General features: G+C 39.7%; 1 protein-coding gene across 8 annotated transcripts in view; it reads left to right on the top strand.

Annotated features, from left to right (window-relative positions):
* Nucleotides 1-1549: 1549 nt before the first annotated feature.
* The window catches only part of slmapa (sarcolemma associated protein a), a 63530-nt gene continuing 46126 nt past the window's right edge, over nt 1550-18953 (top strand). For 6 of the 8 annotated variants that reach the window (XM_075461789.1, XM_075461792.1, XM_075461793.1 and 3 more), the window contains exons 1-2: nt 1550-3289; nt 18789-18936. In XM_075461789.1, coding sequence (XP_075317904.1) covers nt 3092-3289; nt 18789-18936 — 346 coding nt within the window. In that variant the 5' untranslated portion in view covers nt 1550-3091. The remainder of the gene's footprint in view (nt 3290-18788; nt 18937-18953) is intronic. The other 2 variants (XM_075461796.1, XM_075461795.1) reach the window with 1 other exon arrangement.

Genomic DNA, 18953 nt, shown 5'->3' on the forward strand with positions numbered 1-18953 from the left:
ATGGACAAAACAATGGAAAAACAGTTGAATGGACAGGAATGGTTTAATTACTTTTCTAAGTTGGAGTTTGGTTTGATAATCGTCTTAGAAATATAGCCTGGAGGCAGTTCAGGTTTCTTAATGTTCATTGGTGACATCACTCATAGGTTTTCAACCTTGCGTTTATTTTTAGGGCGGTTGAGAAATTACGTAAATGTAGTGTAACATTTTTCTCTGTAATGTTTCAAATGAATTTTAAAGGAAAAGGCAAACCACACATTAAGATTCAAATGGATTTGGATACGTTTTTTATGTCTCTTAGTGCATCAAATCTTTGAATGCTGTCCTTTCTATCAATTTCCACAGATTTAGCATGGCAGTCTAGTGCATTATCACACTCATTCGCGACCTTAGGCAATTAGTTTTACCTTGTTTCAGGGAGAAAAGAAAAATTATCTGCAAACGCTTTTAAAACTGTAAAACATAATTCTTCTGTTTCCATTTAAAATCACAGTTTGAGTCCATAACGTTGAGGTTTTAGTGTTGATGATGTAAAAAAGTTTTAATGTGATGGTGTTTTTTTTATAAACAGCCCTGCCTTAATATGAATTGGAACAGTGTGAAACATTATGGATTTCCCTAATTCCAAAACTATATAAACTATCTGAATCTTTAAACAAAGCCTTCTGAAAAATGTTTAATTTGAGATGGCTTCTAAAATATAATTTAAATTTTAAAATTTTCAATTTAATATTCTTTGGCTCACCTGTGTTTGACTCTGCCTGTAACCTAAAAGGCAATAAAAGGGTAAGAACAGTTTATTTGAAAAACTGCAAACACTGACATGTAATTCTAAATTATTTAGCCACATCTCCTGTTAAATGATGGCTGCATTAAACAAAATCAGTGACAGTAATGCCTTGTAGTGTTTCTTGCACTTCTATTGTCTCATCCAACATTGATTTAGTCTCAGCTGTCGGCTCACCAAAGCACAGCAGGGACATTTCTGGAGCCATAAGCAGAATTTGATCTCCTCCCACGTCACCCCACCCCACCCCTCTCCACCCTGCTGTCCCAGTCAGTAAAGCAAGTCACCTGGATAAAACCCTCTAATGGAAATTACAATTTTGTGCTTCAAAACAAAATATAGTAAGGGATTTTGGTGAGTTACAGCAGTGGTGTTGGGAAGTGTTGTGCACTGAGGAGTAGAAATACTGTACATAAATTTGGTTGTACATTCATAATTCATCTAAACATGTTAGGAATAGTTTACTCAAGGAAAATATTGATTTGTCTTCTATTACCTGTTCACACTGAAAGCCTCCCATCTGTTGCAAATTCTGAGCATTTTAAAGCAACATCCATAAAAATGTATATTTACACAACTGAAAACAAACAAGTCCAAATGACTAAACTTAATTTAGTCTAATATTAAAATAATGATATTTTTAAGCAGTATTCACTTTTTAATTAGAAATATTATTGACTGATATCTATCTATCTATCGTTTTTCCACTGCCACTTGATGTAATGAGCTCAGGGGTGAGCGGAGTTAATGTGATTCGGTCCCTGAACGCACCACGCCTGTCTCTGCTCTCTAGTTTCAGTATGGCGGCTGGGACTTGCGGAGGAGGACAACTTCTTCTATGTTTCTTCCAAAAAAATGTAGGAAGGCAACGGCTGTAACACAAAACGATCACGGCAAACTCAAGGTGGACTGCGGCAGACGACGACACTGTAACGGGCGGTCTCTACCGTGGTTTTCCTGGAAGATAAACGGCGTCGGTGTGATGCGCGAGGAGCCGCAGTCAAGAAACTCCCGATTTTTCCGCGTCTGCTTCTGCTGTGACTGTCAGTTAGCCGGCTAGCTGCTAGGTAGCTCACCTTCATGCTAACGTTTGTTTGCAGGGCTTTGTAGCCACAAGACACGTTAGCCTGCTGGTTTTAATTGCTACAGGAAACAGGGATGGCATATCGCATCCATTCGCTAAGCGAGCTGGTTGAGAAGGGTGGAGAGAAAACATTTGCAGACTTGAATGATAACTTTGTCGGCACTCATTAGCTTAGCCTAGCCTGCTGGTCCAACGCCAGAAAACGTTGGCCGAGAGTTAGCGCTTCGCTTGTCCACAAGCTAGCCAATTAGCATTTTAGTTGTACAAAACGACCTGCTAATCCGCAATCCACCCAGACGGAGTTTCTTGAAGGACTAATTCGGACAGAGAGGACACTGAAACTGCTTTAATTGGCAAGCCTTAGATGAACGGTAGTGTTTCATAACTCAGGGGGTTCTTCTGGTGTGCAGTCTTGCTAGGTGTCATTAGCGATCTCGGAGGTGTTCTCTGAAGGGAGTGGTGACGTTAGGTGGCTAGATAAGGTTCCCTGTATCAGGGCAACATTGTCATTCCAATAATGACTCTGTAAATGACACAAAAGACAACAGATGGCACAAAATTAAACGTGTGTAAACCGTTGGTGTGTGTGCTTGTTAGCTTGCTGCAGATCAAAACATCACAGCTCAAAAAGCGCGCAATAATTCGATTAAATGTCTTAAACATTAAACAGGTTGATTGATCTGTAGCCTAAATAATTGGGGTGAACTGCTGCTCTTTTGTTTGATTTAATATCAAGTTTGCCAACTAACTGGTCTCCCCTCGCCTGCTTCACTGCTTGTATAGTTTGATGGACGTGAGGGGCTGTTTGCCAGACTGTCAGTGCTATACTCTGTCATGTATGTCTTGACACATGGCACCTTGGTCTGTACATAGTGTTTGCTGACAGGTCTAAGTGTCGTTATGTAGCTTTAATGGACTGTCAGTGAAAGGAATGTCTTGTCTTTTTTTATACCTGTCAGTTGGTTTTTTATTTTCATTCTTTTCAAACACAGAAGAGTCTTGTTAATTCAAAGTGGGAAAGCGGTGCTGTCTGGGCTGTGTACAGTGGACAATGCTTATCAGTTAGTGCCTAGAAGATTACACGACTTAGAATTTGGCCTACATATAGGCTACAGATATTGTAGATTATTCATTAAGGATTGCAACAAAACCCTGCCAATCTGGATCAAGAAAATTTGTCCCTTGTGTCTGGTTGGAGTAATACTCTCAAGCCAAAATCAATGCCTTCAGCGCTGGCCGTGTTCGCCTGCCGACCCAACTCGCACCCATTCCAGGAGCGGCATGTGTACCTGGATGAGCCAGTCAAAATTGGCAGGTCAGTGGCTCGGTGCCGTCCGGCCCAGAACAATGCCACCTTTGACTGCAAGGTGCTGTCCAGGAATCATGCTCTCGTATGGTTCGACCACAAGACCGGCAAGGTAAGAGACAGTAAAATATCTGCACTTTCCCTTCATATTTCACACTTTCTAACAAATGTGTTTTCTTTTTGTGAAAACTGAATTATTATAGACAGTAACTGGGTGGTGGTTTGACCCCTAGTTCCTCCTCTTCCTTTAGGGGCTTGTTAGGCTGTCCTTTGGAAGGATAGTAAACACCTAAATTTACTGTCAATGTGTATAATCAGTGTAATTTTTGGGGTTGCGCTCTGAATGCCAAATAAGACTTTAAAAGCCCAATATAAATGAATTCCATTTACAAATATCCTTGATGGAATTATGGATGTATTTTTTACACGTCACCAATTCAAAGGAATAATCTGTTGAATCTATTAAAATTTCCAGTAAACAGCTGTATTTTTTAACATGATAACTCCCTGAAAAACTTCCTCCTGGTTGTGAATGTTGCCTCCTTCAGATATATCCAATACTGGAGGGCAATTTATAATCCTCATTAATCACTGGATTTCCTAAACTGAGCTGATGAAAAAAATATTAACACTCTACACTCAACAAATCCAACGTAACAGTTTGAATCAATTGTCTTTTTGGAGACTGTTACCTAATACTCTGTGTTGTGTGAACTTGAACAAATTAATTTCAAGAAATTATTGGTCTGTCATGAGAAACTGGAACGTCTGAACCAGTTGATGATATGAACCTCGGTGTAGGTGGAAATTTAAGTTCAGTGAGGCAGAGCTACTGAACCAACCCAAAGTTCTATGTTGGGGATATTTTCCCAGATTTTAAAACACTAAAAACCAAAGTAAAACATGTGGTAAAAAGAAATATGTGTGAACTTGACCCTCCATCTTTTTCTAAATATAATTGTTGTCCTGATTCTTGTAACATCATTTCAAGAATCTGGAATTTTGCATTTTACAAATAACTTCAAAACAAAGTTGTCCTTATTTGTAGCATTAAAAGTTAAGTCCTAAACTTGGCTCGCTCGTTCCGAAAAGCTGAAATCAAATTTATCATAAGAAAAGTTTATACGTTTCTGTCAGTTGCATCAGCACAGCTGTCCTTTTTTGTAAAGGCTGCTTCTTATGAGATATGTGATATTTTGGTATCTCTTGTTCATTTGGTGAACAGAATATTAATAGACATGTGACAAATGACCTCTACATTAAGAGGATCTTTTTGCTCTTTTAAGCTGTTTGGAGACATTTTATCTACCACAGGTCCAATCATCCCTCAGAACAAAGTAGTTCTGATTCATCCCCCATTTTGGATGAAACCTCTCTAGCCTGATAAGAGTGAAGAAGAATATCATCCATGATAGGAATGCCCCCATCCACTGGGTATGAGGTGTGACTGGTTTGATGAGTATTAAAGGTTCGTGTTCTTTACAGGATGAAGTTATTCCTGGACTAGACTAAATTCAGTGCAGAAATTCTCTTGATGAAAGTCCTCAGTGCAGTCTAACGTCACTTAATCTTTTCCCATTTGTTAAAGAGCCTCATCTCTGATCAAATCTGTGCAATGTGTCATCTTTTGTGTCGGTGGTTTCTCTGGAGAACAGGTTGAACAGGCTGAGACAGCATTGGGATTACCCCTGCTATGTGGGATGTAGGGACTTTGAAATACTCTATGTGTTTGTGTGTGTGTGTGTGTGTGTGTGTGTGTGTGCACAAAGCACAAGCTATTTATAATGACACGAGTAGCGTCATCTTTTCCTCTCTACAGGGATGAACGCATGGACATGGATAGACTTAACACGCACACATCCCAACACCCAGATTTATTTGCACTTCGGATTCATACTTTACCAGCCTTATGTTTGTATGTACCTAAGCATTCAAAACAAACAGTTAGAGGTGTTCACACTTTTGACTTGTACTGTATATCCTGTGTAAAAAACAGGGAATGTATTATTTTGGTTATTAGATTATGACCAGAGTTTTTTATAGATCAGAAAAAGCTGTGTTGCTACTTTGTTAGAAGTAGTACTGTATATAATAATACAGTTAAATCTCAGTCACTGACAGGCTGAATAGCCTAGTGTAAGGGCTAGAGGTCAACCTGACTTATACCTGGGGATAAAGACATTTTTAGGAATGTGTAACCTGTTCAACATCAGTTAAATTGTCATATATAAAGTTCTAGACCATGGTGACCATGGTTGTATTATGTCATGGGGATTAAGGCGCTGTAGAACGAACCGCTGCATCCCTGGTTCAGTTCTTTCTGGGAGCTTTGCTGCATGTTATCCTCATTCTTTTCTCCTTCATTTCCTGATATCATGTAATAACTATATATTAGTCAATAGGTCAACAGCTGATTCTCGTACTCTTTGAATTGGCTGTGGGATAAATAGTGGAATGATTAATTGTAAGTTGGAGCCCATGAGAGTTGTATCTTAATGCCCAACTTCAGACGAGTGTTAAACTTAGGGCTCATTATTTACCAGTTTTTCTTAATGTTGTGGCCACTGATTATTTTGCGGGGCCTGAAAATGAGCCATTGAAAAAAATTCTTCTGTCAGTCGATCTCTGCTAATAGTGTTATGGTCAGGTTACAGCTATTTTAGCATCGTGTAAGGATCTAACAGTGGGCGTGACTACATGTTACTAAAAAATGTGGATTATTGTGTTAGTTTGACCAAAGCTGGACTTTTTAAATTAAAAGTAAACATGTTAGTCTGACTGAAATTGTACAAGAAAATCAAAGCTGAACTTACATACTCGTATATGTGGTGTGGGATCGAGTCACTTCTGCACGTGTGCTCTCAAATAGACTTACATGAGCGTAGGTGCTCTGCACATGCTCTAAAGGTCCTGCTTTTTGCATCAACAGTAAGTGTAAGTGTAAATAAATGCAGTTAAATCCTCCCAAAAAGCTGCTCTCATTCACATATTGTTCTGTTTCTTTGGTCATCCGGCTAAATGCGCCAAAAATGTGACTGAAAGCAACCCGTTAACCCTTAGCAGTCTGCGTCACATGTTTTATTGATTTTTCAGCAATTTAATCACACTCAGAAATAATGTTTACATCAATTTACATAGTTTTTTTTTGTGTAAAAGACTTTTATCGTGCTTGTTGTGGGTTTCGAGATTTACGAAGCTTATTAACGGTCCGCAAAGTTGGCATGCACCGACTTCTCGGACGTATCATTAGTCAGCGCTTTCATTGTGATAGCTGAGATTATTCTGCACATTTTGATACGCCACACATGGGGTATCAGATTATAGTAAGTGCAGATATAGCAATAAAGGACATTTATATTACAGACTCCTAAGGGTTAATTAATTAAGGGTTGTGTGTCAGGGGTTGGAACATTTCCAGGGTGTCGCTCTGCTTTAATAAAATCCTAATCTTTTAAAACTCCATTGTTGTCTGACACAATCACCATTTAAGTTTCTGAAAGGTGACGTCTGGATACTTTTACTTGACCGATAAGAATAACCTTGCAACCCTCATTGTAATGACAAAAGTTATGATTAAAATGGTATCAAATATCCAATCTTCATTGGAGAGTAATAAGCCCATCATCAGGTCACCTTTTCAGTTCTGTTCTGTTCTCTATAATTTCCTTGTGTGTTTCTTCTTCACAGCACAAATATAAGACATGCATAAGATGTGGTTAGAAATTATGTACATTGTAAAACTATGACACAGAGTTGACGCTTAGAAACGAAACACAAATTCAAAATGCGCAGCATTCATATTATGGAACTGGTGACAAAACATACAGACCTTGCTTGCCTAACCGGTACCTCAAAACTGCAGGTTCCTCTTGCACTAAGAGCACTGTCTGTTGAATGAGTCTGCAGTTTTAGTTTGGTCAAAAAGCAGCTAGTTTCATTTTTCACACTCCGCTGTCGGGCTGAAGCAGATTTTAATGCGCATTTGTTGAACTCACTTAAACTTTTCATCACTATGATTTGGAATAACTTTGCATTTTCTAATATACTGGCCATATTTACTCTTGTGCTTCGGTATAGCCTTTGTCTATGTGAGAGAGAGAGAGAGAGAGAGAGAGAGAGAGAGAGAGAGAGAGAGAAAAACAAACAGGAATGACTGGTTTGTGATGGATAAATTTATCGTTTGGCTCAGTGATCCAGCAGGTTTCTTTATTATTGGGTTTTATAACTGTAAATGACAGTGGGGCCTGCTTTTACCATCCAACTGGAGACATCTACTGAGGATACTCGCAGTAAAACGTGATCTCTTCTCAAAGTACACTCGAGATGTTGGGAAAATTAGACTGATATCGACTAAATTTGTTCAGATTTATTAATTCTTTTTTTAGCTGGAATGAAATGTGTTGAAGGCTCAGGGTCAAATACTGCTGCAACATGATTATATACGTTGTTTTTGTGACAACTTGGTATATTCAGAAAGTATTTGTAATGGTGCATAAACAAATTATCTCCAATACCTTCTATTAAGATATATTAAGGAAGAGACATGGAAGGTTTATATTTACGAGGTATTTCCCAACTTTGACAAAGAATCAGTAGGTCAGACCTAGCTGCTTCTCTCATTACGCTCGAGGTCCAGAGATTGGACTTTGGAAATCTTTTTGTTAGACGAGCTGAAAGCTAATCGGACTTCCTGCTTGTAGAAGGATCAGTAGGTTTGTTACTCAAACAATGCAGTCTTCAGAGGAGGTTTCATATTCCTTATTTTCTTCATAACTTTTGAAAATTGTCCATAAAGATTTCTTGAGAGAAAGTGGAAGCTTATGTAACCACGCTAATGGCTCACAATGAATGATAAATGATTTACATCAATGGGTTTCTGCATGTTTCGGGTAGGATTTTCAGCTTCAAAGTAATTCTCTCTCAAACTTTCCTAAAATACGCATGTATGTTTTTTTTGTTGTTTGTTTTTTAAATTTAGCACATAGTGCTACAGAGAAAGTATTAAGATGGACTAAAAGTAGCTGTTTTTTAAGTAGATTTTATATTTAATAACCGCAAGTGCAACCAGAAACTTCGAGCTTTGATTTTCTGCTTATTGGTTGAGAAGTTTACAAGAAGTATTTTGTTATTTCAGTGACAGCATTAGTAACATAATATTTTAAAGAATACCATGTTTTAAAGATGGCTAGCCCTAGCTATAGCAGTTGACTAAACAGCAGGTTATTGCACATGTCGAAACTCACAGTGGAGATCTACTGTTTTATCACTTAGTTATTCGCTCATTCATTCATTCATTCATTCATTCATTCATTCATCCATCCATCCATCCATCCATCCATTCAGTGAGCGTGTATGCTGAGCCTTAACATGTGCCCGTTGACCAGATCAGACCAGGTTAATCCCTCTGCGAGACTTAATTGTAACACGTAAGAACTATGTGTGGTAACTTCACCACCAAATTCTTAAAAGCTGGACTTTTTTAAGGGTCCAAGTTTGCAAATAATTTTGGTGATGGATGCTACTGATTCAATTTATTTATCAACAATCATAGGTCAAATGTAAAATGTTGAATTACTCTTTTAGCCTTTTTACGTCTTCATTCGTCAAGCAGTATTACAGCCATAAATGCATGAAGTTGGTCCTACGTTATTTTCCATGTTTTTTTAGTTCGCCCCGACGTCTGTGTCTCTTCGGGTTAGGATCTGCACAGCATTTCTTCTTCATGTTTGCTCAACTCTGCAGGATTTAGAGCTTAAATGTGAAAGGACTGCAGGGGAAACCCGCACAACAATGAAAGTATAAATGAATGAATGATTGAATTGAATTTTTTTTGTTTTGGGCAGGTGTAAATATCATTCGACGAGTAAAAACCTGTGCTGTGCACCGCAGAGGTATTACTAAGGTGATACCTGTTCCTTGTGTTGAACCTGATTGAGTCTGATTTTAAGTAGACATTTGTCAAATTTTCAGTTTAACTTCTCATCCAACACTGAATATCTTCATATATCCGTCATAAGGATTTATGTAGAGTGTATCTATTATGTTAAATAACATCATTAAAAGCCCTGGAATATATTGCCTGATACCATACTTGTTACAATCACTAATTTCTTAGGAGGAAGGTGTTTAAATCGTCTTGAGTTAACGTCATTTGAAGGATACCCGTTTTCACTAAGTTTTAAGGACAAATTGGAGCAAAATAGCTTCAAATGCTTCAGTCGCCACACTATTGAAGTTTTGGAATAATGATAATAATAAAAAAAATAAAAAAAAGAATCTGTTTTAAATGGATCCACATTTCCCTCAATTCTGCTCGGCCATTAAGCCTTTGACTTCCTAACTTGTTGGCACCTGTAACATTCCAGATGGCATGTCTTGAAGTCATGCCAAATTTTTAAATCCCAGAAAAATGTTAGTTTCTGCTCATCGAGTAGCTTTGTGATAAATGCATGTTTGTTTTCAGAGTTTGCAGATTTAAGGGTTTGCTCTTGCACGTCTGTCTGATAATCCAGACGAGATGGCAGCAGGTATTTTCCTGAAAGTTTTCCCAAATAGACTCACACCAGGTGTCATTCGTGCTGGGTTAGAAATCACATTATTGTCGCTCTAGTTGTTCGCTTGTAATGAGGACACACAACGCACACTCCCTTACAGCAGATGAGTCATTTAGATTGCTGTTGGCCTTGGGTGTGCACATTTTTTATTTGAAAAACAGATTCACCACTCCCTATGCCTTTAGTGTAGCTGCTGCTTTGGGAGCACCCCCAACAGTAAGTGAGCACAGGCTAATTAAGTAGAAATGAAAAAGCTTAGAACTGCATGACTTGTAGATTTTGTTCTCGGATCTCTTCATGTATCGTGCATGAAAACACTTGAATAGCTTTAGTTTTTTAGAGATTCTTGTTGATCAAATGCAGTACCTATTCACCAATACGGCTTCCACTCAGAGCAGCAACATCCTTTCAAGACAGGTCATATTCAGATGTCTGTGGTCCGAACAGTCAGTGTAGGGTTGTACTGCTGCATCATGGGTAGTTAGTTTGTGATTAAAGACATCCAGGGAGCTGATCGGTCATCTAGGCAGCTGGTGGATATGGCTGACAGCAGATCAGAGCTGTTGTCTGGTTTCAGTATTGCTCATCGTAGCATCGTAGTGGCTTCAGTATGAATACCAACATAGTGCAGGAACGCTGTTAAAACTGACAGTAAACAGCTAGCCAACACTCTTAATATCTGTGTGTGTGTGCGCATGTGAAGGAATAGGACAGTGTTGGCAGGAAGACCACCCTGGCAGGCTGGGATTTGGCATTGTGTGTTCTCAGTGAACAGCAGAACAGCATGATGGGAATTTAGTTAAGGGTTGTAGCATAATAGCTATTTGACATTCTTCTGTCTCATGGAGATGAGTAGGTATATTCTGTATGTTTGTTGTTCCTGATATGGGTTGCATGTGTGCATTTATTTTCCTCCATTAATCTTGGAGTTAAATGTCATCAGTTCTTTCAGTTCCTACATTACAGATACGGTAGCTACTGGTGAGCACAAAGAGTCAGATAACAGTGTTGAGATGAGCACTTGATACTGAATTTAAATTGTTTTTAAAATTATAGATGACAAGAGAAAAAGAAGAACAGGTCTGATATAAAACACATCTCCAACACAACCTTTTACTTGTATTCATTGGCAGTTATAACTTGTACATTATACAAGTCATCAGATGTATTTTGGAGTATAGGAATGTGAAAGCCCATTAACCATTTGTATGTTTGTTACATCACCCTTTTTACATCAGCTCTATTTATACACATGCTTCTTACAGGGTGCTAAATCAGTCTAAATATTCCAGGTACCTTAGAAAAGATCAACATTCCAACCACAGATGCACATTATCCAAGTTGTTAGGAATAATTTGCTGTTGATGTTGACCTAAATAAATTGCAGTTGACAGGTGAGACAGTTAGGCCAACTGTCTGGTGATGTAACCCATCCTGACTCTTTCCGCTTTTCGTAATTTCCTCACACAGGAAGGATGATGCTGTCGACATGGTCTGCCGTCCTCAGCTTATCGTTATGCTAATTCATGTGTCTTATGGAGTAACAACTATCAACCAGCAATCCTTCAGAAATAGGTCTCCTATTAAAGTTATCAAGACTGTGGTAATAAACTCATGCTGTGTATACATTATCATAGGGTTTAGCAAATGTTTGCTCCAAACAGGACCACAGAAGCTAGTATGTTATCTGAAAGGATGTTTAACACGATACTGCTTGATTAAAAATGCTTCTGCTTGCACCTTACAATTAGACATTTGTTTAGCTTCCTTAAAGGATGCGTTTGTCTTCAACGTCTTTCTTCAGCAATGATTCAAATTGGGTAATCTGTTCTGAAACTATTTAAAATAAAATTATCAATCATTAATCATGAAGGTCAGTCAGTTTCTTTGAGCTTATTTAACAAAGAAGTCACAATTATGTCATTTTTAAGTGTCCTTGATAATAGGTTCGTCTTTTGACCAGAAAATCGATACACGGAGCTGCTGTTGAAGCACACGTGCATTCACACTCACTCTTCAAGGGAACACAAACACCGTGCTGCAGGAATATGCTAGCTGATAAAACACCTTTTCTGTTTGCCAGTAGCTGCTAACAGCCTCTTTTGGAAGTGGTGGCAGGAGTCGGGCTTCTGTGAGCTGGCTCTCTGCACTGATGCACACTGGGACCTAACTCTCTCCTGCTTTATCTACATCTACAGTCTTTTTTCAGAGATGCTCTGTAACCTATAAGTGCTCTTCCAGTTTTAAATGTAAGCATCATGTCTCAAGAGCACCCCAGGTTAACTGAATGAAAGTGAGTAGCTTTGCATTGTGATATACTGAGCAGTCTTTCAAAAATGACTATTTTTACCTCCTAATTCCTTTAAGTGTCAGTGTTTCCCACAGATGTGAAGGCAATGTGTGGTGGTGGGCCACGGGGGGGGGTAAAAAATTAAATTTCTTCAAAATAATTCCTTCGTTAATAATTGGTCACACAGAACTTTATTGTATTAACCCATAAGAACCCAGACCCATTTCTACTTAAATGAAAATTAAAGGGGTTATAACACAGACTAAATAGACCACATAGAACCCATTTCAGATTTTTTTTTTCCAGAATACCACCCCCCACTGTCAGAGATCTGTAATGTGATATATATGTCACATTGGGACTTAAGAACCTGGATAATTTCTCCATCAAGGAAAATGATGGGGGACGTAAGGATGTGTGACACCTGTGTCACGGTGGGTGACACAGGTGCGGCTTATCTGCAGATTTTCACATCTTCATTGTAAACAAATTAATAACATAGCTAATTACACTGGTCGGACTGTTCAGCTGTTTCAGACTGATAACTCCGGTTCATCCTGGTCCTCATCCTCAACACGCACGTCTCTTTTTCAATCGCGGCAAATATTTTTCAATACTCATCTGGATTGAAGCAGCAAACATTCAGTGTAAGAGTTTAAAAAGACTACTTTATTTGATTCACAGCTGCTAGTGTTTAGACCTCGACAACCCAACTACATTTTTTATTTATTTTTTTTTACGACAAACTTGCGACTAGTTAACTTTATAAAGAAGGCGTAATCGCGTGTTTGCTATGGGACGGGACAACATTGTATTCAAAATATAAAATATTTTATAGGACTTTTTAATGTGTGATTTTATAAAGGTGCACGTGATACCAACCTTTCGTGAATTTCGCCAGCCGTCTTCTTTCGGTTGAGCCAGAGCTATAGAGCTAATCTAACGCGACGCTGAAGCTAGCAAGCTTCCAGGGAAGCACGGAGGGGAGGGGCTGTGTGTGTGTGTAGGCTATGCGAGAGAGACGCGAGGGACAGAGAGACTGAGGGAGAGCAGCAAGGAAATGCAGCTGAACGAATACGAGTATTTTTTTTAAATGGCGTTAAAAAAAAAATAATAATAATGAAACGCAATATGTGGCGGCCGGTGTTGAATCTGTGGCGCACCGCCACGAATTAGGCTATGTGTGGGAAACACTAGCCCCTTTCACACTGCGACCCGCTATCTTAGCGGGTCCAAATTGCACCTTCGACCCACGTCGAGCAATGTGAACGCTTGGCGTGTTGGTGACCCGTGTCGCCTGAAGCCGAGTTCAGGGGGTGTTGCCTAGTGGCAGAGCGTCACACGAAACACATAAAATGCTGGGCGTGTACAATGACGTAGGCACAAGCCATGCGTCTGAGGTAGGGTGAAATACACCTGTCTGCATCAAATTTTTCAAACAAACGATGGCGGGACACCTTGAGAACTCAGTTTTGCAATGCAGTTCATGGAGATGTTACTTTACGGTACGTCTTGCTGCGTGGGAAACCGCGCTCTCCCATCTTTCTCGCCAGCCCTTCCAGCAGAGGTCCATCTTTCACCGTCCCCGAAATGTGGCGGAAAATAACGTCCTCTGTTCGGGGGCTGAGGAGCTCGCGGACCTCCTTGTCTCCCCAGTTGGCCATATTAAAAAATGTCTCCAACTTGATGTAGGCTAAAACAGAGTAAAACTTGTCCTCACCTGTCGCTGTTGTTCTGAATCAGCTGTCCATTCTGTCTTTTAAACTCCTCACGTCACGCCCACGTCCGACCCGCGTCGATTGTGTTCACATCAAACTCGGCTCGGCAAAAAGACTAGGGTCCGACGCGGGTCGAAAGTCGAGTTGACGCGGCAGCCCGGGTCAGCAGTGTGAACGCAACAGCGGACACGCTAAATTCGCGAATTAAACGCGGGTTATTCGGCAGTGTGAAAGGGGCTACTGAGTGTGAAAAAGATGTCTCCTGTACTGATACAATTAATCAGTATGCAGATCTAAATATGAGTTAAAGATTTGCCATGGGCTCATGCACAGTGTGTTCTAAGCTAATCTTCTTTTTACTGCCTTGTGCTGTGTCAGCTTGCGGTTGCTGTGCAGTTCATTAGTTAGAAGAATTATCTGTCCTTGAGTGTCAAAATGCATTGATTAGCTCTGCTCCTTCCCCAGTAGCCATAAGCTTATAAGTGGTTATTCTGTTATTAACCTGCCATCAAGATGACCTAAATTAAAATTTTCTGTTGTCTGTTTTCCCTGCGAGTGGCGTCTATACTCTGCTGAAGATCATTTGTGAAGGAAGAAGCTCCACTTTGTCAAACCGCTGTACCGTCCAGAGGAATAAATGTTTATTTAGTCCTCCAGCTGATTGATGTGTCCTCAGTACCTGATCTCTTCAGTGCAGTTTCAGGATTAATAACCTTGGCAGTTTGTTTTAAATCTACAGTGCTGTGATCCAATAGCTCACAGAAAATGTGACATTTTAGATTAATTGGTCTAAAAAGACTAAAATGCATAAAGGCTTTTAAAAGAGGAAGTAAATTATCGTCTCTGACCTTGTGTAAGTAACGTCGGGGGGCCTCTGATCCTCCATCATCTCTAGTTTGAACAGTCATTGTGGAACTTTACAAGAACAGAGACCTGTGTTAAAAGTGATCATTCATTCCCTTTTGTGTTTTTCTTCCTCTGTAGCGTAATGCCTCTGTTGTGCCCGTTGTGCTCAACAACAGTGTGACTACAACAGATTCATCACGCTAATCACGCCGCACTCCCTTCAGCGTGACAGATTCATTCATTAAATGAAAATGGAGCAAATCTAATGTCTCATTGCCTCTCCTGTGGTGTGACCAATCCTTAGACATCCAATCATACAAAGGGTCTTTAAAAAATTGCAATGTGATTATTAACAGAAATCTCACAGCGTTTTTGATCAGCGTTTGACCTTCCACTTGACTTCTTGGCTGGAACAGTTTCAAATTTACTCGATTATTTACTTAGCTGTTGCGATGATAGTGCATTGTTAATGATGCTAATACATATATCTGTCAAAGCTTTTAGATAGTTTAGTCAATAAAAACAGACTTAGCACTTTTTCAGGGCTCATTATAGTTATGGTGTTATTTCTTATATCTAGCTGATAGATAGTATCGTATGCACACAGGCATTTCTATTTAAACTTTATGTGACTCTGCTTTGCTTCAGTGTTTTCTGGCTGGTCATGAGGGTTCATGAACACACTTATCAAGCATCCCAGAGTGAGAAATGTGTACTGACCGGTCCAAGATTCTCTGTGTGGCAGATGGTTGGTCCCATTCTCTGTAGAAGTATTTTATCAGCCCTCCTAACAAAGGAAATCATCTTATCTCTGAACTACTGAGCTGCTCGGTAGGACCTCAGAAGGTCAGGACAAATAAGAAAGCTTGCAATTTCTTATTACTTTGTTGTTAATTCATTTGGCTGAGACAAGTGTGTGTTCGGAGCAGCCTTTTGATTCAAGGGTGGATTTTATATCTACTTAAACTGAGTAGTTCGACTGGTGAAAGGAAAAAAAAACAAAGGCATCATTCAGTCGCATATTTCCATTCATTCTACACTTGTAAGAATTGTTCTTTGCGAAACGAGATCTTCCTCTTTTACACATGAGTAAATTTAGGATGCTGAAGAAGTCACATGCCCTACTCTAAAGTGGAATTATTTTTAGTTGCGGTAAAGCTTTCAGTGTGCCTCCTACGAGTGATTCTGAAAGAATTATCTGTCATATGACTGCTACTTTCTCCCAACCTGTGTGTGTGCACAGCGTCCAACCAAATTGGTGTCATGTGTTGACCTCCTGACTGGTTAAGTGGTTGTTGTGGCTGTTGGCTGCCAGCTGATGGTTTGCACTGTTTTTTTGGAAGCAGAAGACAATTTCAAAACAAACATGGAGTTCCTTTGACCGACAGTAACAGAGGAGAGAGAGAGGAGATGAGATAAGGACATTGAGGGATAAAGGAGTGCTGTGTTTCCCAGAGAAATGTGCTGATAGTGGGTGGAAGTGCTGCAGGAATGTCGTTGGAGAAAGCTGGAAGTGCAGATTGGTTTAAAATGTGGTTCATTCACGTGCTCCGATGCATGGCGGCCTGTGTGGTAATTGGTGGGCTGGCTCCCGGTGTGGACGGATCCCCAAGATACTGTTTCCTCACTTTAGCGTCAAGCCAGATTTTAATGTTCATTGTTGTTGATATTGATGTTGCTCATGTTGGGGTGGGGGGCATAATGTGTGCAGTGTGGTTGTTGGTGTGATGTTGTGTGTGAGTTTATGCATGAATTGATTTGATTATTGATTTTATTATGTAAAGCACTTTGTGCTGCTTTTTAGTATGAAAAGTGCTATATAAATAAAGTTTTATTTTTTTTATTTGTTTATTTGATGGGAAAAACCATTCCAGAAATATTTCTCTAGGCCTTTAGAACAAAATACTTGTCAAATAGTTAATTATCAATTCTAAGATGTTTTTGTTTTGCTGTTCTTAAGATGGAGACTAAAGAAACCCCACAATATCAACAAAGGATTTGATTCCGATGATCTAAAGATAAACAAACTTATGAAAGCTCATGTGGTATTCCCCCTTTGTTGATGCGTGGATGTTTATGGAGGTGGAGATTAAGGACTAACTGCTTTAGAAATAGGACAGCAACAAAGGCAGATGGCGTCAGTATCAGCAGACAAGGGCTTTAAATTGAAATCTCATCAAGAACCAATGTATTGACACCCTAATTTTCTTTAGTATGAGATGTCTCGCCCACCATAGCTCAGACTCCAGCACTGAAAAAACAGTGCTACATTAGCTGTAACACCTGCCTGTCTCAGGGACTGTGGGCATGGTTATGGACCAAAAAAAAAAGTTTAAACCTTTAAGGTCTGTCATATGACTGTTGTCCATGAAAGTTTGGGGTGGTCTGAGTGGTCCCTTTGTTTCAAAGAGTCGCATTGTTGTGATTTTTATTTACATTTTGGTCTTGGGTGATCTGAATCAGATGATCTGACAGGTTTGGAATTTGCTATTATCTTGTTGCAAACCAAAACAAGCAGAAGTTACTGTGTAAAGTCAGTTTTAGGAATGATGCTCGTGTGCTGGACTCGCACTAAACCAGAAGTCTGCTGCTCACATGTAGATGATGTCATATTTTCAGTGTGTGAATGCATAACTATAGATACAAGTGTGAGAGCCATATGTGAGGTATGTGGCGGTGTGTGTGTGTGTTGTTGCTGGGTGAAAAGCTCTATAGTTAGGTCCCTCCCTCCCCGTCTCCAGGTTACCATGGGGACAGGAGGTAGCTGTGTGTGTTTGTGTGTAAGGGTAAAGCCATCATGAAATGTGAATTGGTGGCATTTTGCAGCACACTGCAGTCGGATAAATAGCGATGTGAACCAGGGCGTTATTCTCTCCTTTGCTGTATGTCTCGTTTTCGCCTTTTCTGCCTTCAGTCCCTCCATCCTCTCTTCAGAGTTCAGTCTGTGTGTGTGTGTCTCTCTCTCTCTCATCAGAAGGACAGTACACTGGTTTTCAGTCATGATGGAGAACTGAGAGCTGATGAATGAAAGTCGTCAGAGAGCGTCAGACAGACAGGCCTCAGGCATCCCGATCAGACTGCTTACTGTGTGTGGTTTTCAGTTTCATTTGTGTCCTCTGCGTCTGTGTGTGTTCTCGTACCTCCTTTTATATACGTGTGTTTACATTTGTGTGGATGTTGGCTTGTAATTTGTTTCTCACATGTCTTCAGTTTCCTTTCTAACTTTTATTTATTCATTAATTTTTGAATGACTTCTCTGGTTTCCTGAAGCAAATGAATGACATGGTTGTTCACTCTGGCTGTTTGTGTTTTCCTCTCACGGTCATGGTTGTTGTCATCATGGATTCCTGCTGTGTGACTGCTTCTGTGTCTTTAAATGGCATGACTGTATTGTTAGCACCATTGAGTATCTCTGGACAGTGGAACAACAGAATAGCTTTGGAATTCATTTGCAAATATCTACTAATGCAGCCCTAAGAGCTGATGAGTGGAAAGCAGTGAGTCGGTTATAAAAAGGGAAAAGAAATGTGGTGGTGTGGGGGGGGGGTAAACTAATCTAAACATCTGTTGAAAACAGACCATAACTACTTGGTTGCAAGTTTTTGGAGATTTTAAAGCTTTGAAAAAAGTTTTAAAGTAATGTTGGATCAGTCAACATTGGTCCCCAAACAAGCTTTGTCTTGCCCAAGCGTCTTTACTTCAGCCTCAAAAAGACCAAGACGGTGTTGGTTAACCATTTGCCAAACTTTTGGATTCAAAACGGCATTTCATAAATGAGTGGATGGCTTCATGATGACGAAGACTAGATTTTATTCACAGTCTGAGTGTACGTTGGGTAATGAGATACATTATCGATTAACTTTCATTATCCCCAGAAGGACTAACTGTGGTGGTCCCCTGACCTTCCTTTCAACAACATTATCACAGCTGTATTACTGTTCTTATTATCATCTATATCAGCCTTTCTGCTGTCTAAAGGTTACATTATGACATGTGGCGTTAAGTCTTATTCATAGTGTAATTACTGACTGACTGCTGTGAAGTTACACTTTCGCCATCATGAGCTGCCGCTTCATCTTTAATTATGCATTTTGACTCTTGCTTTATTTCATAAGAGCCGTCTGCCCCTGTCGGGTGTATTTGTTATGATGTTAATTCATCTGTTTATTCACATTGTTCTAACCTGTGTTATTTGTGTGTCAGTTCTACCTGCAGGACACTAAAAGCAGCAATGGGACATTCATCAACAGCCAGAGGTTGAGTCGCGGCTCGGAGGAGAGTCCGCCCTGTGAGGTCCTGTCCGGTGACATCATTCAGTTTGGGGTTGATGTTACTGAGAACACACGCAAAGGTTTGTGCATGTATTGA

This window comes from Odontesthes bonariensis, chromosome 3 (assembly GCF_027942865.1).
Source record: "Odontesthes bonariensis isolate fOdoBon6 chromosome 3, fOdoBon6.hap1, whole genome shotgun sequence".
Classification (NCBI taxonomy): Eukaryota; Metazoa; Chordata; class Actinopteri; order Atheriniformes; family Atherinopsidae; genus Odontesthes; species Odontesthes bonariensis.